Source organism: Mustela nigripes, chromosome 17, assembly GCF_022355385.1.
Source record: "Mustela nigripes isolate SB6536 chromosome 17, MUSNIG.SB6536, whole genome shotgun sequence".
In the NCBI taxonomy this organism is placed as follows: Eukaryota; Metazoa; Chordata; class Mammalia; order Carnivora; family Mustelidae; genus Mustela; species Mustela nigripes.
In genome coordinates, this window is record NC_081573.1 from 27407990 (window position 1) to 27431694 (window position 23705).

Below are 23705 nucleotides of genomic sequence, written 5' to 3' on the forward strand. Positions count from 1 at the left end.
TTTAAGAGTTTAATATATAGGCAAAGGCTTTGTGTATAAATCAGGATTTTTTTCAAGTGCGAGAGAAAATCAATCATCTTGGTTAAATAAAAAACAAAGACATTTATTTTGTCAAGTGCCTGGAGTACCCTTGGGGTGAGACTAGTTTCAGTGACTCCAGAGGAAGTTCAAATGCGCTGTCTGTCCTGACTTTGCTGCTTCCCCAGGGCTGGCTCCTCTTTCTCCTCTTGCTGATGGGCTCCTTTCTGCAGCTAGAGGAAAGGGAGGTGTGCTTGTTGATACTTCCAGGCTTCTATTTTTACAGCCTAAGGTCGAAGAAGAGATGACCTTCCTTGGCTCAGTATGTAAAGTCTTAAGGAAGGACACCATGTGGGCTGCTGGGGTCCTGAGCCCTTCCGTGTGCTGTGACCATGAGATGCTGTGCTAACAGGGTCACTCCTGGCCAGGGCTCCAGCTAGCTCTGCTGTACAGCCCCACCGGAATCACAGGGAACAGTCAGAGAGGAATTGTTCCCGAGGAGGTGGGGGGAGGCAGGAAGGTAGGGGCAGACCACTGGGTCAACGGGAGTGGCAAGCGTACAGTATTCAGTAAAGGGTGCTGGATACTGGTTAAGTATTGAAAAATAGAAAGTTACATCCCTGCCTTTCACCGTGTTCGCTTAAATTCCAAATGAATAAATAAATGATCGTTAAACAGGAAAAAGGAAAAAATTAACTAGAAGAAATAACAGATTTTTTAAAATAGACTTGATTTTTTGAGCAGTTTCAGGTTCACAGCAAAATTGGAAAGTACAGAGATTTCCTCCCGTATCCCACCAGCATGCAGTACATTTGTTACCGTTAAGGAATCTACGTCGGCACAACACTATCACCTAAGGTCCGAGGTTTACATTAGCATTCAGTCTTGGTGTTGTACATTTTATGGGTTTAGATAAATGTATTATGACATGTATCCACCATTATAATATCGTATAGAGTAGTTTCACTGTCCGGAAGACCTTTTGTGCTCTGCCTGTTCATCCCCTCCTTTCCCCAGCCTCTGGCAACCACTGATCCTCTTACTGTCTCCACAGTTTTGCCTTTTCCGGAATGTCCTGTAGGTGGAATCACACAGCATGTGGCCTTTTCAGATTGCCTTCTTTCACTTGGTAGTAATGTGTGGAAGGTCTCTCCATGTCTTCTCATGGCTTTGATAGCTCATCTCTTCTTAGTGCTGAATAACAGTCACTGTCTGGATGTACAACAGTTTGTTTATCTGGTTATCTACTGAAGGACATCATGGTTGCTTCCAAGTTTTGACAATTGTGAATAAAGCTGCTGCAAACACCTGTATGTAGGCTTTTCTGTGGACTGAAGTTTTCAGCTCCTTTGGGTAAAGATGGAGAATTGTGGTTCCTGGATCTTAATAGTAAAAGTGTGTTTAGTTTTGTAAGAAACTACTCAACTGCCTTCTAGAGAGGCTGTACCATTTTGCATTCCCAGTGGCAATGAATGAGCGTTCCTGTTGCTCCACATGCCCACCAGCACTCGATGTTGTCAGGGTTCTGGATTTTGGCCATTCTCATAGGTATGTAGTGGTATCTTCTTGTTGTTTTAATTTACATTTCCATGATACAATTTGCATATATTTTCATATGCTCATTTGGCATCTGTGTATTGTTTTTGGTGAGGTGTATGTTCAGGTCTTTCCCTGATTTTTAAATTGGGTTGTTTTCTTATTGTTGAATTTTAAGAGTTCTTTGTCCTGTGTATTTGGATGCCAGTCCTTTATCACATTATGTGTTTTGCATATATTTTCTCCCAGTCTGTGACTTGTCTTCTCATTCTCCAGCTGTTTTTCTAATCTCAAGATAAAAAAGTCTTTTGAGACCTAGGAAAGCGGAGACTGCAGGCTGACGGCCTCTTGGCTGGAGCAGACCTGTGCACGTGCTCTATTTTACCTACACTGTTGTGTCTTGTTTAATTTATCTTTTGAAAAGTGTGCTAGAATTTGAAATAGAAAATTTATCTAAACTTTTGGTTTTTCTTGGAAGAATGGGAAGTGTTGGCAACACCGGCATCAGATTCCTACATGGCAACAACCGGCCAGCATTAAGGGGCAGCCCCTTCCTTTGGATGGGTTGTGGGACTGTCAGGTACCAGCCCCTCGGTCACACCCATGTGCATCCCAGCAGTGGAGTGAGTGTGAGCTGCCCTTTCTTGGTACAGTCACATTCACTTATCTTAGTTGTCCTATATTGTATATTATATAATTATATATTATTAGGTATTTTATATTGTGTATTATGTATATTTATATTCTGTATTACTATATACATTAGGCATTTGGGGAATTTTTTCCCCCAAAGTATTAACTGTCCCTAACTTTTCACTAAAGGATTCCTCTAGTAAGAATTTATACTAAGAGAAAACTTAGAGTTGATTTCAGATTTTTATGCAAAGATAGCATTATCACACTAATCATAGTACTGAAACATTGGAAGCAACCTGAATGCCCAACAATAAAGGAATGGTAGAATAAATTAGAATATATTCATGTAGTGGGATAATATGTAATCATTGAAAATTCATTTTTATGGTATCAGATGGCCACTGCGTAGCCACTGTGTGTATCCTCCAACTCTAAAACGCTGTGTGGAGGAGACTTGCAGCAAGTGTTGGGCAGCGTGTGTGTGTCTGATGCACATGCACCCCCGGCCATGTCTGCTGCTGGGAAAGGGGGTGCAGCTGTGAGAGAGTTTTCTGTTTGTTTTTTTTTTCCCCCCTGTGTGCTTTTCCAAACAGCTGTAAATTTCCCTGTTTCTTTCAGAGTTTATGATGATGTTGTTAACTGTGAAAGAATATAGGGCCTCATAAAGTCACCCAAGGTTGACAAACATGTATTTTGTGAATGTGTAGAATTCTTTGTGAATTGATTTATTTTCCTTTCTTTCATTTCAGCTTTTAAAGTTCTGTAAACGGGCGCCTGGGTGGCTCATTTGGTTAAGCGTCCACCTCCGGCTCAGATCTTCATTCTAGGGTCCTGGGAATGGAGCCCCACATCGGGCTCTCTGCTCAACGGAGAGTCTGCTTTTCTCTCTCTCTGCCCCTCCCCCCAATTCGTTCTCTGTCTTTCTCTCTCATGCTTGCTTTCTCCCAAATAAATAAATAAAATAAAAGTTTTGTAAACAATTTTGTTCATCCAGATGATCTCAATAGCACGGGAAAAAAGCAGTAGATTATGGAAGCCTTTCTCCAGGGTAGTCTAGTTCTCAGTTCCATTACCCAAGGTAATTGTTATCAATAGTTAAAATATTTTAAATATGCATCAGGAGTTTACCCTATTTACTATAAATTATTTATTAAGCAAATAGTCCCCTTTAATATGTTTTGGATATCTGGATTTTCATGAGTAGAGGTGCTTGAAAGGTACCCCTGTGTTCTATGCCTCTTTTATCAGAACCCCAACATGGGAAGAAGATGTTCCAAGTACTTATATATTTATAGAGCAATGTCTGTTCTTAAACACCAGCCCCTCCACCAAAGATAGATACGTAAATGAATAAGTAAAAAATAAAATTTTGGTGGTAGAGTTGTGTGGGTTAAACATATCCTCATTTCATTGTCCTACTTAAGAATATAACAAACTTCGTAGAGTGAACTATTTTTATTGGCATTTGAACCTTGTCGATAAGGGAAAATTCAGCCTTATTTATTTTGTTTTTTTTTCCCACTCAGCAAATATTTGAGGACCTCCCCTTTGGGGAGAAAACTTAATAACAACCTTTATTTCAAGATATTGGATTTCATTTGGGGAATGTTTTCAACAGTGCTTTGAGCTTCCCAGCGTTATGCAGATTTTCTTAGATGTACTCAATCATGGAGGAGTTCCGAATTTTTAATTTTTAATTAATGGCTAGAATTAGAGCAGTTTTCTTTCCTCTTTTCTTTCTTCTGCTTTTCCTTATAATTGTTGGAAAGTAGTGTCTGGGTTGGGTGTCAAAAGTACGAGTCTTGGGGAAAGAAGTCCGATGGATTGCATTCTCTCTCTTCAGAGCAGTAAAGGGCAAAGGGACAGAGGAAATCAAATGAAAAAACCATCCTTCTGAAACACTGGCCTAATAAAGCGGTGGTCCAAAAGCCGAACAACAGACAATGGCATTGAAAATGAATGTTCTCATTTCTAGGAAAGCAGGTGTGAGCACCTCCGAAAAGAAGAAAATGAAAACGTTATGATCTAGTACGCAGAAACAGGATCCATTCTCTGTACTTTTACCCCGGGGTCCTGAGCAAGGAGGGGTTGACGTAGCAAACAGAACGTTCCTAAACTATGAATAACAGTTTTAAATGCCTCCAAAGTTTGCAGAAGATTGTAGACTGTTTTTCCTTTTAATTTTTATGTCATCATATTTTCTCTCTACTTTTAAATCTTAGGATATTGGGGCGCCTGGGTGCCTCAGTGGTTTGGGCTGCTGCCTTCGGCTCGGGTCATGATCTCAGGGTCCTGGGATTGAGCCCCGCATCGGGCTCTCTGCTCCACAGGAAGCCTGCTTCCCTCTCTTTCTCTCTCTCTGCCTGCCTCTCTGCCTACTTGTGATCTCTGTCTGTCAAATAAATAAATAAAATCTTAAAAAAAAAAATCTTAGGATACAGTAAGAATTATTTGGGGTGTGAATATGTTTCTTGTCTACAAATAGAAGAGGTAGAAGGCTTTTTCCTTTAGTTTTGATATTGGTGATTTTCCTAATTTAGTTAGGCATGGATTTTTTTCAAGTGACCTTGTATCTTTATCAGTACTGTAGAAAATTACACACATGGTGCAGACCTTAAAATATAAAGATAATAAGGTATTCTACTTTTTTTAAAATACATTTAAAAAAATTTTTTTAAATCTTTTAAAAAAGATTTATTTATTTACTTGACAGAGAGATCACAAGTAGGCAGAGAGGCAGGCAGAGAGAGAGAGAGACGGGGTGGGGGGGTGAAGCAGGCTCCCCACTGAGCAGAGAGCCTGAGGCAGGGCTTGATCCCAGGACCCTGAGATCATGACCTGAGCCAAAGGTAGACAACTGATTGAGCCACTCAGGCATCCCAGGAAGTTTTTTGTTTTTTATTTTGGTTTGTAGAGACCTGTTAGCTCCTGAGGATAAGAAAGAAGGATGAACCAGGGAAGACTGAAATTTCCATTTGGAGAAACTAATTCAGGGAGGAAAACACAAGGAGAAGGAATAGGTTTTGGAGAAAGATAAGGAATTTAGTTTTGGATTTATTGATTTTGAAGCGACAGCTAGGTAGGAGTGTCTAGCTGGCAGCTAAAAATATAAGAGAGAGAGAGAGTGTGTGTGTGTGTGTGTGTGTGTGTATGTGTTTGTTTTTCTTGACCGCACCAGTCTCACCCTGGGGCTTGCTGTTACTTACTCCTCTTGGTGCCTATGTGCATTTGAGAAAAATAAAAAATACAGAAGGGTAGAAATCCCTCAGCACCTCAGTCCCAGTCCCCAGAGGAAACTACTGCCAGCAGTGTTTATGTATTCTTCTGGAACTTTGTCTTGCGTATACATAAACTTATCAGCCTGTAAATCCCTGGAAAGGGTGAGTCAGACACCGACAGAAACTCCGTACATACCCTGTGTCAGGCATGCGGCATGTTGTGTCCTGTGTCTGTTGCTCTGTGCATGGGCTTGGGGTCCCTCTGTGTCCCCACAGGTCAGTGCTGTTCACAGGCTGACCCCTGAGTTCCTTCTGCAGATGCTCAGGTTCCCCAGTGGCCAGGCATGTAACTTTTCGGTATGTGGAGCTGGATACGTGAGTCTTTTTCTCCTTTAAATGTTTGTTTTCTTCCATGAGAATTCACTGTCATCATAAAAATATACAAAGGTGGGTGCCTGGGTGGCTCAGTCAGGAGAGCATGATCTCAGGGTTGTGAGTTCAAGCCCCACACTGGACACAGAGCTTACTTAAAAAAATGGTTAATTAACAATGGTAATTAACATGTATGAGTTTTTAAGAAAGATGTATTTATTTGAGAGAGAGGCTGTAAGTGAGAGGGACAGAAGGAGAAGGAGAAAGAATATCAAGCTGACTCCCCGCTGAGTGCAGAGCCCGAAATGGTGCTTGATCTCATGACCCTGAGATCACGAAATGAGCCGAAGCCAAGAGTCAGATGCTCAACTGACTACACCACCCAGGCCCCCCCAACATGCATGCATTTTTAAAAGGTGGACTATTTAAATGTATATGTATTTTAGAAGATTTATTTATTGGGGCCCCTGGGTGTCAGTTGGTTAAGCATCTACCTTCGGCTCAAGTCATGATCTCAGGGTCCTGGGATCAAGCCCCATGTTGGGCTCCCGCTTCTTCCTTTCCCCCTTGCTTGTGCTCTCTCTTTCTCTCTCTCTCTCAATCTTTAAAAAAATTTTTTAAAAAAATTTTTATTTATTTGAGAGAGAGAGAGAGAGAGAGTGGGTGGGAGGGGCAGAACGAGAGGGAGAGAGAGTCTCAAGCAGACTCCCTCACTGAGCGCGGAGCTTGATCTAGGGCTTGATCTCATGACTGAGATCACGACCTCAGTTGAAATCAAGAGTCAGATGCTCAACCAACGATGTCACCCAGTGGCCCCTAAATGTATACAGTTTTTTTTTAGATTTTATTTATTTATTTGACAGAGACACAGCGAGAGAGGAAACAAGCAGGGGCAGAGGGAGAGGGAGAAGCAGGCTTCACGCTGAGCAGGGAGCCCGATGTGGGGCTCAATCCCAGAACCCTGGGATCATGACCTGAGTTGAAGGCAGGTGCCTAACGACTGAGCCACCCAGGCACCCTAAATGTATACAGTTTTAAAAAGTGAATCCATCCCCACCCCTGATTCACTTACCAGATTTAGTCACTGTGAACAGTGTGGTACATAGACTCTGTTCTGTGGTTTGGGGGTTGGGAGAAGTACACACACACACACACACACACACACACACACACACTTCTATGTGGGAAAATATAAAGAAAATGACAAATGGCCTGTAATCATTTTATTTATTTATTTATTTATTTTTAAAAAAGATTTTATTTATTTATTTGACAGAAATCACAAGTAGACGGAGAGGCAGGCAGAGAGAGAGAGAGGGAAGCAGGCTCCCTGCTGAGCAGAGAGCCCGATGCGGGGCTCGATCCCAGGACCCTGAGATCATGACCTGAGCTGAAGGCAGCGGCTTAACCCACTGAGCCACCCAGGCGCCCCTGGCCTGTAATCATTTTATTTTTATTTTTTTAAAGATTTTATTTATTTATTTGTAAGAGAGAGAGAGTGAGAGCGAGCACAGGCAGACAGAGTGGAAGGCAGAGTCAGAGGGAGAAGCAGGCTCCCTGCGGAGCAAGGAGCCCGATGTGGGACTCGATCCCAGGACGCTGGGATCATGACCTGAGCCGAAGGCAGCTGCTTAACCAACTGAGCCACCCAGGCGTCCCTCATTTTAAATAGATAATAACACCTTTGGAAAAGCAGACACACACACACACACTGATGGTTTGAAGAGAATTCTATAGTTTTACTGTACTGCTCTATACTAGGACAACATGATATGAAATAAAATGTTGGTCTCCATAACCCTCCCTGTTGTGTCCTGTCCTTAAGGTAATGACTGTTAACTGTTCTCCTTCCAGAAAATTTGTAGTGCCAATAGAAACTCTGTGTGTGTGTGTCTTTTTAATGCACTTGAAATCTTGTTAAGCACATTGTGCTTTTTCCTTTAAGTTTAACACATCGTGGATCATTCTCATCAGCTCAGATAGTTCTGCTTCCTTATTTTGGATGGATGATTGGCTGTCATTTAAGGGGCGCCAGTGAGTGCTGCTCTGATTATTAAATTGGATTCCATTGATGGACATTGAGGCTGTTCCTTAGTTTTTTAGTATTCTAGGTAATGCTGTGGTGAATGTCCTTATTCCCTCAGTACTTCTGAAGGATGAAAAGAAAGGGACTTTAAATAAAAACAGCTTCACTGGAGTATAATTGGTACACAAAAAACTGTATGTAGTTAATGCAAACAGTCAACCTTATGAGTTTGGACATAATGCATACACCCCTGAAACCATCGCCACAGTTGGGGTACTAGACGGGCACCTGGGTGGCTCAGTCAAGTGTCTGCCTTCAGCTCAGGTCATGACCCCACATTGGGTCCATGCTTGGTGGGGAGTCGCCTTCTGCCTGCCCCCGCCCCCAGCTTGTGCTCTCTCTCTCTCTCAAATAAATAAATAAAATCCCTTTTTTAAAAAAAGGTAATAGATGTATCCAGTACCTCCAAAAGTTTCCTTGTGTCCCCTTCCCCTTTTCTGTGATAAGAATATAATATACTCTCTTAAGAGGACATTTTTAAGTGACTAATACAGTGTTGTTGCCTGTAGGCGCTGTGTTGTGCAGCAGATCTCTAGAGCTTATCTTGCTTAACCCAGACTTTATGCTCATTGACCCTCTCCCCAGGACCCCTCCGCCAGCCCCTGGCAGCCGCCATTCTGTTGTCTGCTTCGGTGGGTTTGACTGTTATAGATATCATCTTATGAATGGACTGGTTTATTTCATTTAGCATAATGTCCTTCAGGTTCATCCATGTTGCAAGTTTCAAAGATTTCCTTTTATAAGGCTGAATAATGTAGGTCTGTTCCACATTTTCTTTATCTGTTCATCTGTTGGTGGACATTTGGATTGTTTCCATATCTTGGCTCTTGTGAATGATGCTGCAGGAAACACGGGAGTGCAGAAATCTCTCAAAGAAAATGATTTTAATGAAAGAAGAGGAACTTTAGGGGTGCCTGGGTGCCTCCATCAGTTAAGCGTCCAACTCTTGGTTTTGGCTCAGGTCATGTCGTGAGATCCAGCCCCACACTGAGCTCCACAATCTGTGTGGAGTCTGCTTGAGATTCTCTCTCCTCCCTCTGCCCTTTCCCCTGTTTGCATGTGCGTGCTCTCTCTCTCTCAGTAAAATCTTCAAGAGAAAAAAAGGGGAATTTTAAAAAACTATCCATGTAAATGTTATCATTTATTAAGACAACGACCTTTGGAGGGGTTGTAGTAATTTATACTTTCACACATAGCATATGAGTGAGTGCCTTTTCCATATATCTTTGTCAAAATTGGTTATTATTATCTGTAACATTTTTGTGGGGGGAAAACATCTTGTTATGGACAGTAATTGAATAGAACTTTGTCAGTGCCTTCATGGGAATCTGAAGTTAGTGATTAATGAGGACTTCACTTATGAAAACTGGGAAGCTTGACCTTGGTGTGGAGGTGGCCCAGGCAAGTTGCAGGCCTGGCAGGTGTCCCTCAGGAATCGGGGTTGGCCCCTGAACAGGTGTTGGGTGAGCCTGTACTGGGGGGCCGGGGAGGCATCAGCGAGGCTGCCTCTGGCTTCAGAGATGCCGAGCTCCGAGCTCCGGAGCTACTCATACCCACCTGCTGAGCAGCCAGTAGAAAAGGTGTGAAACAGGGTCCTCCCTTTTACATAGCCAGAGAAAGTGAGCCCTCAACACCCTCCCCTTATGATGAGCATTATGAAAGTCATTTAGTTTTGAAAGGCGAGCACTTCTTGGTAGATCTCCTCTCAGAGCTAAAGTCATTTTTTTTTCACTTCTCTGTTTTCACTTAAATGATCTTATTTATTTTAGAATTTTGTTTATTTGACAGAGAGAGACACAGTGAGAGAGGGAACACAAGCAGAGGGAGTGGGAGAGGGAGAAGCAGGCTTCCTGAGAGCAGGGAGCCCAATACAGGGCTTGATCCCAGGACCCTGGGATCATGACCTGAGCCAAAAGCAGACACTTAAAAACTGAGCCACTCAGGTGCCCCTGTTTTGTACTTTTTAAAATGTAGTAACTTCTTTATTTATGTCCCTTCATTGTCACACTAAATCATTATCGTTAACTTTGAGGTTAATGTCAATTTTACCCCAGGAAATTAATTTTGATTACGTTCTTTTTTGGGGGGCCTCCTTTCCAGTTATTTAGTAGCACTTATTTTATCATATTGCTTTTCTAGAATATACTCTTCCTTTATAAACAGGGAGTGGAGTGCTTTCTTGCTTACTTTTCCTTAAAACAAAACAAAACAACAGAATACACCAATGCCCTGACAGAAGGCACTGTGTTTTGGTCATGTATGAGTTTTGATCGAGAGCTATGTTTTCAAATTAAAATGAGAAACTGTAAGGCTGGGTAGGAGACATTCGGCCGTATTTACCAGTTTAACCATCCTGAGTTTTGACCACATGTGGGAGAAGCTGAAATTTCCCTGTGTGGCTGGAGGATGTCAGAGGCGTAAAGTTCCACTGATTCGTGAAAGCCAGTCTACAGTGTCTCCAGTCTCCAGCCTTCCGTGGGTCACCGTGCTGTGGGAGCAGAGGGTCCCAGGCACATAGTGGGCAGTCCAGAAACGGGACATTGTTCCCTCAGGGTTCTTTAAGCACCTCGTTGTACATGGCACCCTGCCAGGAAAATTACACAGTCCGCAGAGATAGAGTGACCTCGAGATTATATAAAAACTGTACTGGAGGTTTTTTCCTCAGTATCCTAATATCTCTCACTCAGTTCTCGAAGTTTACACATAGCTAGTTAAACGTGTAGGCGTGTGTCCCCCGTGTGGGCAGGAGGTGGGTTCTCTTGTTCTTGCTGTTCAGGTGTGTTTGAGCTTCGCTCGCCGTCCTTGCCCCCCTCGCCCCCCACTTCCGTTGTCACATGGGCAGATCAATGAGAGAGTTAGGATAACCTGTGGAACCAGTTCTTCCTAAATAGGGAGATGGTTCCATGGAATATTAATGCTTGGGATGGTCTTATTTTACAAGCTTATCTGGCTTAAGGTGCTCATTAGAAACGTAGAATCCCAGTGATAAATGGGATTTTAGAATCCTTTCCATTTTCCACCAAATTCAGAAGTGTCTTTGGGGTACCTGGCTGGCTCAGTTGGTGAAGCATGTGACTCTTGACCTCGGCATTGTAGGTTTGAGCCCCACGTTGGGTATAGAAGTTGCTTATAATTTTTTTTTTTAAGATTTTATTTATTTTAGAGAGAGAGAGAATCCCAAGTGTGGGGAGGAGCAGGGTGAGCGTGGAGCCGGGCTGAGCCTAGAGCCCGACACGGGGCTTAATTCCCGCAACCCTGAGATCCTGACCTGAAATCAAGAGTCAGACCCTTAACCAACTGAGCTACCCAGGCACCCCTACAACCTGAGGGAAGGAAGGAAGGAAGGAAGAAAGGAAGAAAGAAAGAAATGTCTTACTAGATCTTTGTTTGCCTTGTGGTCATTCACTTTACTTACCCTTGTAGTGACGACCTCACCACCTTTGAAGGCAACTCATTCCATTCCCTGCAGCTGTGGTCCTTGGAAAGCTCTCCTTCTGGTCATCCGAAGCCTGCCTATGGTGGAACAGTGTGGAACTTACGCATTATCTGTCACAAAACTACTTTAAATGAGTATTTCTTTTCATTAGATGGAAATCACCCAGGACAGGGATCATGTTTGACTGACTGACCTTCTTTCCTTCTAGTGTGTTGAGCTGGGCTCTCCATAACATTTAGAGAATAAATTCTCAGTTTCTTGTGACTTGAAGATTAACTGAAAGTGGGGCTAAATATTTTTTTGTCTGTGTTTGAATTAGAAACGGTGTAAATGGGCCTTTGTGGAGTAGATACTGTTGCGTTTAGGGGTTTTTCCCGTTGGTTAAAATGGAAGTATCCCCTAGGGGTTTGGGACCACAAATACACTTCGATCATGATCCGTTAGGTAAGAAGAAATCTGTTTTCCTTTTAATTTGTGGTCCTCATCCTTCTGAAAGAGCAGCACAAGCTGTGAACTTTCTAGACTGATCATTTTGGCTTCTGTCTTCAAGAAGCTGAGGAGGTTACCCTTGGAAAAAAATGTCTGGGAAGTTTTAAGAAAAAATCAGAAGGCGAGCTCCTAAGGTACCCAGCAGTGTACCCGGGAAGATTAGACCCCACTTGGAGTTTGCAGATTGGTGTGCAGAACTCCCTAGAATTTTAAAGTCAAGGGTTTTGTTTTGTTTTGTTTTGTTTGGTGGTGGTGGTTTTGTTTTTGTTTTTGCAGTATTGCACAGTACACAAGCCAAACAACACTACAAATCATTCCCTACCAGATGGCCCAGGTTTTGACATGAAGGGCCCGAGAAGGATCCTGTTTGCTAACCCCTAGTTTGTGCCTGAGGACACTGAGGCTGGAAAGCACCAGTTCCTCTCTGAAGGAACACAGCTGCCCTCAGGCAGAGCCTGAATCTAGAACTCAAGTTTTCTGACTCTTAGTCTAAAAATAAAACATTAGGAGAGGCAGAGACTGTTGATTGCTTACTTGGCCATGTTTTAAATGTTCTACCAAGTGGGGGTTGGGAATTAGGCATTTTGTTTTCCTTCCTCAAAATCATTTTTGGTTTCCTGGTCCTTCCAGCTTCCTGCGACTCCTCTAGCCTCTCTAAACCAGGATCCTTAAGGACCGTGTTCCTGTGAGGCTGCCCGCATGCCTGCCCACTAAGCCCGCAGGGGGCCCCTGTGCCTTCCCAGCACTTGGCAGGCACTTGGCAGTCATTCCTGTTAGCGCTGTCCTCCTGGACTCCTGCAGCGCCACCACAGTCCGAGGAGACCCTTCGAGATCCATCCTCATGCGGCCACCACAGCTGCTTGCAGCCGCTGCCGGCCGCTGGGGTCGCCAGCAGTCAACACCAGTTTAGCTGATTTCCTCTCATTTCCCCTTCTTTCCCTCCTAACCGAAGCTCCTCCCGGCTGCACCTGCTACCTTCTGTGTCTTCTGTCCTCCGGTAGTGCTAGGCATCCACTCTGCCTGCCGCTTAGTAGCCAGCCGGGGGTTGGGGGGTGGGGGGCTTTTCCTTTCCTCCTGCTCACTGATTGCCCAGCCTCTCAGGCTTCCGCCCCTGCCGGCCTCCTCCCTCCCTCCCTCCTTCCCAGTGCGCTGGAGCCCGTCCCTTCCCTGCGCCGCCCCCCGGCCGCCCAGCCCTTCCGCAGCTGCAGGGTGAATGGACTGCTCCCCGCATCCAGTCTAGTCTCTCCCAGTCCGTCGTTGGCTCGGTTGCCAGATGACTCTTCTTCAGACACAAGCGTTTTTGACGTCCGTCTTAACTTGGTCCCTCTCAGCAACACTGAAATAGCTCCTTGTTCCCCTTGGGAAGTCCAAACTTCTTTGCTCCCCATTTGGAGCCGCTGTGGCCAGGAGTCTGCGTTCCCAGTTGCTTCTCCCCTTCCTCCGGTGGCCGCAGCCTGTGTAGTTTGCAGAGTGCTTCCTGGGGAAGCCTCGTTCCTCCTGGGCTCTGCAGGTCTTCAGCTCCTTCATGAAGCCTCGTCTGCCGACCATTCCCTTCAGGTCTTTGCAGATGGTCCCTGGCTCACTTGTTCAGCTGACGGTTGATTCACTAAGCAAACATTACAAAAGACAGGCCGCTTTGCTCCTGGGAGGAACAGATTATGGGGGGGTAAGAAGGTCAAGTCTCTGTGGCCAGGAAGCTCGCCCATGGCATCTGGATTCTGCATCTTTCTGTGTTTGTGTCTACTGGATTGCAAGTGTAAAGGCAGAGGCCAGGCCTTACATATTAACATTTAAAAATTTTTAAAAAGTCACCAGCACCTGTCCACCGAGCAAGTGTTCTGCATGGATATGTAATAAACTCTGGGAAAGCTGTTACTCCGTCTCCATTAAGACTTGTCTCCTTAGAATTTCTTATTTTATGTAACTCTTCTGGCATTTAAAAAAAAAATTAAATTCTGTATATTTAGCCTAGCTTCAGTTGTAACATTAAAATTAAGGTAGAAACAAACCTATGGGGGCGCCTGGGTGGCTCAGTCGTTAAGTGTCTGCCTTCGGCTCAGGTCATCATCCTAGGGTCCTAGGATGAAGCCCCACATCAGGCTCTCTGCTCAGTGGGAAGCCTGCTTTTCCCTCTCCCACTCCCCCTGCTTGTATTTCCTCTCTCACTGTGTCTCTCTCAAATAAATAAATCTTAAAAAAAAAATTTTTAAGGTAGAAACCTATGAACATCAAGTCATTAGCAAAGTTACAAGACTTAATTAGATAAGGTTATTTAAGATAGTGATTTCTCATTAGACTAGGCTTGCCCGTATTAACTTCTGCTTTTCTTTCTTTCTTTTTTTTTTTTTTCCTTCCCTGCAGTCTGCATGAAGAAATCAGTGATTTTTATGAATACATGTCTCCGAGACCGGAGGAGGAGAAGATGAGGATGGAGGTGGTGAACAGGATCGAGAGTGTGATTAAGGAACTCTGGCCCAGCGCGGACGTGAGTACCACCTGTCTGGGTAGCTGAGTGTCGAGGGCCGTGTCCCTGTCCACTGTGGACAGGGTCTGAGGAGTCCTCACACACAGGTCTATGTGCATTGGAACGCTTACGGTCCAATTAAATTTTAAAGGCAAATGGTTTCATCCAGCCGTTGGAATTTGGGGCATCCTGATTTTTTGCAGTGAATTTGATGACTTAGTTAAAACTATTTCTCTGTGCTGAATAGCAATACTAAAGGTAAACTCTACTCAGGATTCATTAGTATACAGAGAAGAAAGACCAATCAGGTCTTCTTGTAGAAGTGTGTTATTGGATCTGACGTATGAAAATCCCACTACTGTTTTGTTCCAACCTGCCGGTATAAATGTTATGTGATTATTTATAGCTGAACGAAAATGTCAAGTAGGAGTTTCTCATGTCATTAGAAGTGCATTTTCTTGGGCGAGTGCAGGCACAAGTCTGTGTTCTTGATATTGCTATTTCCTTCTTTCTGGCCCTTCCTTGTCTCCCTGTGCAGACCCACCCCGTGAACAGAACTTTGGCCCAGGATTTCCTCTTTGCTTATTTGTGGTTATTGTTGTTGAAACTAAGTGAATACCTTTTTAGGGCTTTTTTTTTTTGAGGGTCTGTTATACAGTTTTGTGCATTCAAAGAAGTTAGAATGCATTATTCTGTGTTAAATGGCTTTTCTTTAGACTTCGTCATGGGATGGTGATGGGGGAGCCAGGGAAGTTTCCTTTGTCCAGTTGGCAAAACAGAAGAGCTTCGAATAAAATACTGTAGGTGAAGGGAATGGGGTGGGGGAGGGCACTGATACTTTATTGAGCAGCTGCTGTGTGGTCACATGCATTCTTCTGTGTGATCCCAGTCCATGGGTCTCAGTGGCGGCTGAGTTTGCCACCCAGGGGTCCCTTGGCAATGTTGGAGACATTTTTCGTTATCATTGACTGGTAAGGTGCTCTCGGCATACGGTGGGTAGAGGCCAAGGGTGTTCCTAAATGCTATGAAGCACAGGACAGCCCCTCCCAGATGGCTGTCTGCCCTGAACGTCAGCCATGCTGAGGCTGAGAAATCGGGATTTGGATTAATCCTCCTTCTTTGGAGATTGGGGTTTTTATCCATCCTTTTGTTCCCAGAGGAGAGACCCATAGCTGTGGCTCCAGTCCCAGGTCCAGCTCACCTCTGGGGCTGAGCGTTAACCCCTTCGTGCAGTTCCTTGCCCACCCTGAGCCTTGCCCCGTGCTCCTCAGCTGGGGTAGGATGTGTCAGCACAATGTTAGGGTGATAGCACCTGCTGTTCCCAGGGGAGCTGGCCTCCCGCTGGAATAGTCTGACCCTAAATAACTCAGGGGCCTTGAGAAGATTTTCGCTTAGGGAACCCAAATTCCATCTTTGTTGAACAGGCTTCTGGCTTATAAGGGAACACGCATGACTTGAATATTACTTTTGAAACTTTTCTGTTTCACTCTGCATTTGATATTTTAACCTTACAAGTTTAAATTATATTCCTAATGTCTGCATAGGAGGTAGCATTCTTGCTTCTGGAAAGCGCAGTGTTACTAAAAAAAAAAAAAAACAAAAAAAAAAACCCCACCAAAAATAAAACCCCTTGTAGTACTAAAAAATACCAACAGAGGGTAGCAGAACCTTGACATTTCTCCATTGCATGGTGGCTTTCATCAGGTCCATACCTTAATGCAATAATTTTTTCTATTTCAGGTCCAGATATTTGGAAGTTTTAAAACTGGCCTGTATTTACCTACTAGGTTAGTACATTTGTGAAGCTTTCAGCGGATTGTGCATTTTTTTTAGATTTTGGCTGTTGACGGTGGAAGAGTAGAAGCAGAAAGAGATTTATGAAATGAAAATTCACTTTATCAGTATTTTATTCGAATTACCTTGAGGGTGGAGTGTCTCTTGAGGCGACCCTCTCAGACTGATACCCGTGTCGTCTGGGATGGACGTGGAAGGGCGCAGGTAGCAGTGGGCTCGGCTAACCGTTCCAGCAGGTGACCGCCTGCCTGCAGAAAACTGTTTGCCTCCTTAACTCAGTCCACTCACTCAGATGTCACTGTCCTATTATGACAAATCATGAGATCATACAGTACAGCCGTGGACCGCCCCCCCACCCCGCCCGAAGGCCAGCACTGTCGTCTGTTCTTAAGAGCTCAGACTATTAGCTGCTGTTCTAGCTTCTGGACCCGGAGCTTCAGGCTCCAGACTCTTCTCTGAGGAAGGCCCCTGTTAACGTCAGTCTTCCTACATAAGGCCAGTCTCGGCCCCCAACCTGGGACAGGGCGGGGCCTTTTTGGGGATGATAAGGCTTCCCTGGGGGGCAACAATGTGTTTTCTATCAACTGAAATTTCACCATGTATTTGTTTTTGCTTTTATTGTGGTAAGAACACTTCATTTGACACTTACTCTCTGAACACAGTTTTGGGCGCATAGTACTGTACAATTTTAACTCTGGGCGTCCATCATGTTTTTGATTTTTGAGCTGGATTTGATCTACTTTTCCCAAGCTTAAAATGTGTTGATGTGGAGAGATCCTAGCAATTTCTGTTCTGCCTGTTGCTCTCGTAGGCCTGCAAAAGCCGTAAAATATCCAACTTGGAGTTCATGAATAGTTTTCCTTATTTAGGTTCTAAGTGTCAGCAAAACCTTGAGTCACTCTGAAAATTTTAATTGAGTTTTCTGAATATGTAGTACCTTCCCATAGTTCAGATTGAAAAGGCACAGCAATAATTACCATGAAAAGCGCGAATCCCACCTGTGTCCCCTGCTCCTTGGAGGAGTCCCTGGTACCAGTTTCTCACACATCCTTCCATGAACGTTCTATACATATAAAAGGAAATGCATGTGTGTTTTCTTCCTTTTTCATCCAAATGATGGCATCCCACATACACTGTTTGCAGCTTAACTTTTCACACTTAATTACCTGAATCAGAGTCAGTTCATCTCATGCATATGGGCATGTCTCAGGTTTTCTAGTCCCAGAAGCCTTTATGAACAGGAAATGTTCACTGGTGTTTTTCGAGGTTTTACTTCTTTCAAAACCCCCGTTTCCTGAGGCCTGACTTCTGTGAAATGACCAGCAGAAGATGGTTGTTAAGGTCACCAGCCCCCCCAAAGCAGCCACCACCAACACATTTGGTCTTCACCGGGCAGTGTGAGAAATAGGTTTTCACTGCACTAATTTGAAGTCTGGAAGCCTGAGCGTGAGTGAAAACGAATATAGTTTCTTCTTCAGACAACTTTTGTGTGTATGTTCTGTGCTCAGTGACATTGATCTCGTGGTGTTTGGGAAGTGGGAGAACCTTCCCCTCTGGACCCTGGAAGAAGCTCTTCGGAAACATAAAGTTGCTGATGAGGATTCGGTGAAAGTTCTAGACAAAGCAACTGTAAGTTCTTCCGACATTTCATCTAAACATTTCTGGTTACTAATGCATGAAACTTGCAAAATTAAAATTTAATTTTGGTGAGCAGAGTTGGCATCTCAGTAAATGATTCTCTTCTTTCATTAATGATCACAGTCCTTGTATATAAATTTTTGTTTGTGACATAAATGAAATCGTTGTGGTTATATAGTTCTTTAAAAAATAATACTCAATTTTATTACACATAATATCACTGTAGAGTTTTTACATATAAAAAGTATAATTAAAAATACGGCTCTCGGGTGGTTGGGTTATGGACACTGGGGAGGGTATGTGCTGTGGTGAGTGCTATGAAGTGTGTAAACCTGGCGATTCACACACCTGTACCCCTGGGGCTAATAATACATTATATGTTAATAAAAAATAAATAGGATACTAGAAAACTAGAGACAAAAAAAATATGGCTCTCTATTAAACAGTTTATAGTGACACAGAAGGTCTTGCTTGTCTCTCTTACTTTGTGTCCTTGAAAAATTGTATATGCAGTTGACCTTGACCAGCGTTGGGGGTTCCCTACACAGTTGAAAATCCACATGTGATCTTGGATGCCCTCAAAACTAAGAGCTCTCGTTTGAGTAGGAGGATTACTGATAACATAAATAGTTGGTTAGCACATATTTTGTGTGTTCTATGTATCATAGACTATGTTCTTAGGATAAAGCAAGCTAGAGGGAGGAAAATGTTAGGAAAATCATAGGGACAGTACATTTACAGTATTGCATAAAATTGTGTAAAAGTGCAGCCACACAGTTGAATCTTGTGTTGTTCAGGGGTCAACTGTAAAGGAAATTTTATAGATGAAGAACTTGATATTTTAACTAGATCTAGATTGGCCATTAAAGAATTTTTGTGGGTGCTCATCACAGAAATAAATGTATCTATTTTAGAAGTTTGGAGTTTTGTATGTTAGCTTTTCAAAAACAACTCATACTGTTTCTTACCAAAAGCTATCAATTTGGAAACCCAGTTCTGCACACAGATTTTGCTGGCCTGAGTTTTCTAATACAAGGTGCAAATAGAGCCTTTAAAAAAACAAAAAACAAAAAACCTATATAAGTAATCTCTGTACCCAGCATGGAGCTCAAATTCACAACCCTGAGATCAAGAGTCACATACTCTTGGGGCGCCTGGGTGGCTCAGTGGGTTAAAGCCTCTGCCTTCGGCTCAGATCTTGATCTCCGGGTCCTGGGATCAAGCCTTGCATCTGGCTTTCCACTCAGCAGGGAGCCTGCTTCCCCCCCCCCCCGCCCCCCCATCTCTCTCTGCCTGTTTCCCTGCCTACTTGTCATCTCTGTCAAATGAATAAATAAAATCTTAAAAAAAAAAAAAAAGAGAGAGTCACATACTCTTTTGACTGAGCCAGCCAGGCACCCCAGAGCTTTTTTTAAATTAAGTTCAATTATTTAACATACAGTGTATTATTAATTTTGGAGGTAGAGTTCAGTGGTTGATCAGTTACATATATTACCCAGGGCTTGTTACATCACATGCTCTCCTTATATGCCCACCACCCAGTTACCAACCCGCCTCACCTTTCTTCCAGCAACCCTCAGTTTATTTCCTATGGTTAAGAGTCTCTTGGGGCGCCTGGGCGGCTCAGTGGATTAAAGCCTCTGCCTTCTGCTCAGGTCATGATCCCAGAGTCCTGGGATCGAGCCCCTCATCAGGCTCTCTGCTCAGTAGGGAGCCTACTTCCTCCCCTCTCTCTGCCTACTTGTGATCTCTGTCAAATAAATAAATAAAATCTCTTAAAAAAAAAAATCTTAAAAAAAAAAAAGAGTCTCTTATGGTTTGCCTTTTTAAAATTTTTTTAAGAATTTCTAATATCTCATATAAGTCATTCGATCTTTTTTTAAAATTTGAGACTAATTCTGTGTCTTCTCTTGGTAGGTTGTTTTATAGGCTAGTTGCAAAACTGACCAATATTGTGCTTAACCTAATCTAGCAGTTTACTCATAGGAACATTTTGCTGATGGGCCTGACGTTCATAAGTCTTGGTGTTATACTGAGTTGAAAACTGTTATCCAAAGCACAGAATATTGAAGGTTTTTTTACCTGATTTCAAAATCCTCAGCCAGTAGAAATGATAGAGGACACTGTGGGGCTAAATGCTGAATATGTAAAGTACCCATAGGCCAAGTGAACTGTGGCATGCAGTGTTTGGGACCCTCGAGGGTTTTTGTGTCCTCATGAGGAGGCTGAGACCTCAAGTCTAGGAACCTTTCCATCCCCCGACTGTGTTGTTCAATTAGGTTCATGTATTTTAATTTTGCCTTTCTTCTCTTTCTAGGTACCTATTATTAAATTAACAGATTCTTTTACTGAAGTGAAAGTTGATATCAGCTTTAATGTACAGAATGGCGTGAGAGCAGCTGACCTCATCAAAGATTTTACCAAGGTCAGAGAATTCGTACTGTTGATTCAGTGAAGCTCTGAGAAATGGAGTTTTGTTTGGAGGTTCTGTTGCAGTAGTGTTCTGATACGCCTTGCTAAGCCATTTTCATGTGTGTATGGCTGACCAGTGCTGCTTTTCTGTGCAGTGGCCTTACTTTCCTTGAATCTGCTTGTAATAATCAGTCATTTATAATGTGACTTCAAGTCCAGGGTTTGGAAACCTTCTGAGGAACTTCTCTGCTCTTGATTCTTCCTTTTAGGGGACATAAGGGCTGAAGTGCTGAATAATCCCTCTTGTCTGCTTTTAATCTCTCAAGAGTTTAGATGAGAACATCCTGAGCCCCCAGGTCTCCTGTAAGGGAGTTCCTGCAGGTTTCCCTGCTTTGTCTTGAGGTGATTTAATGTCTATTTTCATTTGTCCCACATTCTTCCAAGACATGAAGAAGTTGTCAACATCTTCAGAACATTCTCATGCGTAGACATGTCAGCCTGTTTCTCAAGAAACGTTAACTGCTTCACATAGAATATCTTTTCTGAACACTCAAAATACTTCTATGGACTCTACAGATTCACGTTTTTTGTTTCTTTATAAGAAAAAAATGTAACTACCTTATCGTGTTATAAACATTATATTCTTGTATAAGTGTGTAGAGTATAGGAAAGCAGAGAAAGGAAAAAATTATCCATAATCCCACTCTTTTGGAGGTGTTAGGTGTGTGGAAATTTTCTTTTTCCCAGCAAAGAAACCTTTTTTTTTCAATTGAGAGTAATATGCGTGATAGAAAATTTACCAATATCAAAGGAAAATGGAAAATGAGTCACTTTATACCTTAGGTTTAGATCAGTTTCATGGGATTTGCCATCATCAGCCTTTCTTTTTGGCTTGTTTATCCTATTGAAATTTTTGTTTTTCCAAGAAATTTTTCAAGTTTCTGTGAACTCTGTTATCTTTTTCTACCCACCCCTCTCCTTCTCCGCACGTTGTTTCTGATGATTATCCTCCTGAAAGTTTTAACAAAATGGCATGCTATATACACATCCTCTCATACTTTTTAGAAGTTTTCATGTCAGCACAGATCAGTTTCCTTCACAGTAGTCCTTTGTCAGGGTATGTCCTGCTTTGGCAGGGGCTGTGCACAATCATCCAGAAACCCTGGTCTGCTTGCCGGAGCGCCACCTGAGGAAAGTGCTTCCTTCCATTCCCACTAGTGTTGTGTTTTACACCTTCAGAATTTGTCCTGTTCCGTTTCTGTTACCTGTTTACAAGTCAGTAGCGTATGGTAATAGACAATAATATAGTGAGAAATAGATATGCAGTGTAGTAATAAATATGGTAATAAATGAGTGTCCTCAAATAGATGCTCGTGTGTCTGTCCCATAGTGAGTGCTTGATGCTGTTATTTACGTCTGCCTGTTTTAGATCTCTAGATGTGAGGAGAAAATCCTTAATTACTCACAGCTTATTTTTTTTCTAGCTTGCTCTTAAAATAGAAAATTAAGTGGATTGGATATCTCCACGAAAGTTTGTAATATAAGGACCAGTTTATGCTCCTGATAATGCTTTAGCACAATTACTGAACTAGGAATTCACTGAAAATATAATTTTCTTTTTCAGAAATACCCTGTATTACCATACTTGGTTTTAGTATTGAAACAATTCTTATTACAGAGGGACCTTAATGAAGTATTTACAGGTGGAATTGGTTCATATAGTCTCTTTTTAATGGCAGTCAGTTTCCTTCAGGTAAGTTGTTTGATTATACCATGCCTAGTGTACACCAAAATAAAATAGATCAATTTGGAATCATTTTGGGGGAAAATGGAAATCAAGTTCTAATTGGAATGCTTCCCTTAATTACTTACGACTTTTCCCTCTAAACTGGGTACCTTTTTATAATTTAACAAATAAGTATTTTTAAATCCCAGGAACGAAATTTTTTGTTTTTAATCTCATACGCTCGAGTAGTTTTAAGAATCCTCACTCAGATTTTAATGTGTAGGTACGGCATGGTTTCCATACATGTAAGTAGTAGTATAAATGCGAAAATCAAGAATCACTTCTAAACCTCGAATCTTAGAAGTTCAGCTGGAATTGAGATGGGCTGTCAGGGTGGAGTGAGTTTTGAAGTCTTAACATTGTCTGTGACTGTGTGTATGGGGCACAGTGTTTCCAACTGCCCGACTCTGTTCGTGAGTCAGAATGGCTTCCCTGATGGGCTGGGCCCCGTCAACCCCGTCAGCACCGTTGGGCAGCTATAAAATTCAGCCTTGAATCTTATAAACAGATTGTCGCCCCCCAGTTGTGTACCCATGGGCTTTCGTGTTGTCTGTACCAGCAGTTTATGGCCGCCGTGCCTCCGTTTCCCTGTCAGCTGCTATCCTCGCTAAAATTAGGATAGTGCTCTTTTGTGAAGTTACGATGTCACTTATTCTCCCCACCTTGATAATTTAGAGAAAAGCCAATGTAATTTCTTTTTTTTTTTTTTCCTGGTTTTAGTTACATCCCAGGGAAGATGCTTGCATCCCCAATACAAACTATGGTGTTCTCTTAATAGAATTTTTTGAATTATATGGACGACACTTCAATTATTTAAAGACTGGCATCCGGATAAAGGATGGTGGTTCATATGTGGCCAAAGATGAAGTACAGAAAAATATGCTCGATGGCTACAGGCCGTCGATGCTTTATATTGAAGATCCTTTACAACCAGGTATTGAAATTAGGTAAATTTGTGGGCATTCAAAGAAAGGGCGTTGTCCGTATTGAACTTCAAGCTCTCTTTAGAGGCGGAGCCCCTGGCCAGCTCAGTCATTGGAGCATGCGACTCTTGATCTTGGGGTTGCGAGTTCGAGCCCCAGGTTGGGTGTAGAGATTACTTAAATAAACACATCTTTCAAAGAAAAACCTCTCTTTAGATGAAAAATGAAAGATTAACTTCTGATTTACTCATTCTTTTTCATCAAAATCTTTTGTACGAAAACACACATGTACGCGTGCACACCCCAGAAAAACACGCCTCATACTCCCAGTGTGTTGGGAGTAGGATCCGTCTGACCCTGAGAGGCCAGGGAGTGTAGGTATAGGTAGTAGCTGCTGGGCGGGGCGGGGTGGGGGCCTGTGCGCATCTGCAGACTGAAGGCCATTGTTTTGCTTTGTTGTGTCCTCATTGCCCCCGATTCCAGCCATTGGTCACCCACGGCTTTCAGTGAGGTTTCTGAAGTCCTCAGAGGCAGGTAGCCTGGTAAATACGTCAGAAATGATGAGCAGAAGGGCTCAAGGAGACCATTTGATTGCCTTTTGGGCCCCTTCATTCATCTTCTAATTTTACATGGTCTTCCTGTGCCTTTCCCAGCTTCCCATTGGCTTGAAAGGGACCAGGAGATCCTTTCCCTGCTTATGTGGGGCTGTGTTTGTTTGCTTGTATCCTAGTTTTTCTGGGCAATATTTTTTCTCACTATAACTGTAAAAATATTTAGATTCTACATTATCAGATTTCAGTGGAGATGCCTTTAATCATTTGCTAACTTTGAAAATGGATAAGGAAAGGGAGTTGAGAGACAGGATAGTTGCCCAGGGGCTCTTTTCTGGCTGATTTG

General features: G+C 42.8%; 1 protein-coding gene across 1 annotated transcript in view; it reads left to right on the plus strand.

The window, feature by feature from the left end:
- TENT4B (terminal nucleotidyltransferase 4B) overlaps positions 1 to 23705 on the plus strand; it is a 69147-nt gene that overhangs the window by 38241 nt on the left and 7201 nt on the right. Inside the window, 6 exon segments of the mRNA XM_059381176.1 lie at positions 14153 to 14276; positions 15996 to 16042; positions 17558 to 17678; positions 20005 to 20112; positions 21724 to 21852; positions 22606 to 22819. Of these exon segments, the coding sequence (XP_059237159.1) occupies positions 14153 to 14276; positions 15996 to 16042; positions 17558 to 17678; positions 20005 to 20112; positions 21724 to 21852; positions 22606 to 22819 (743 nt within the window).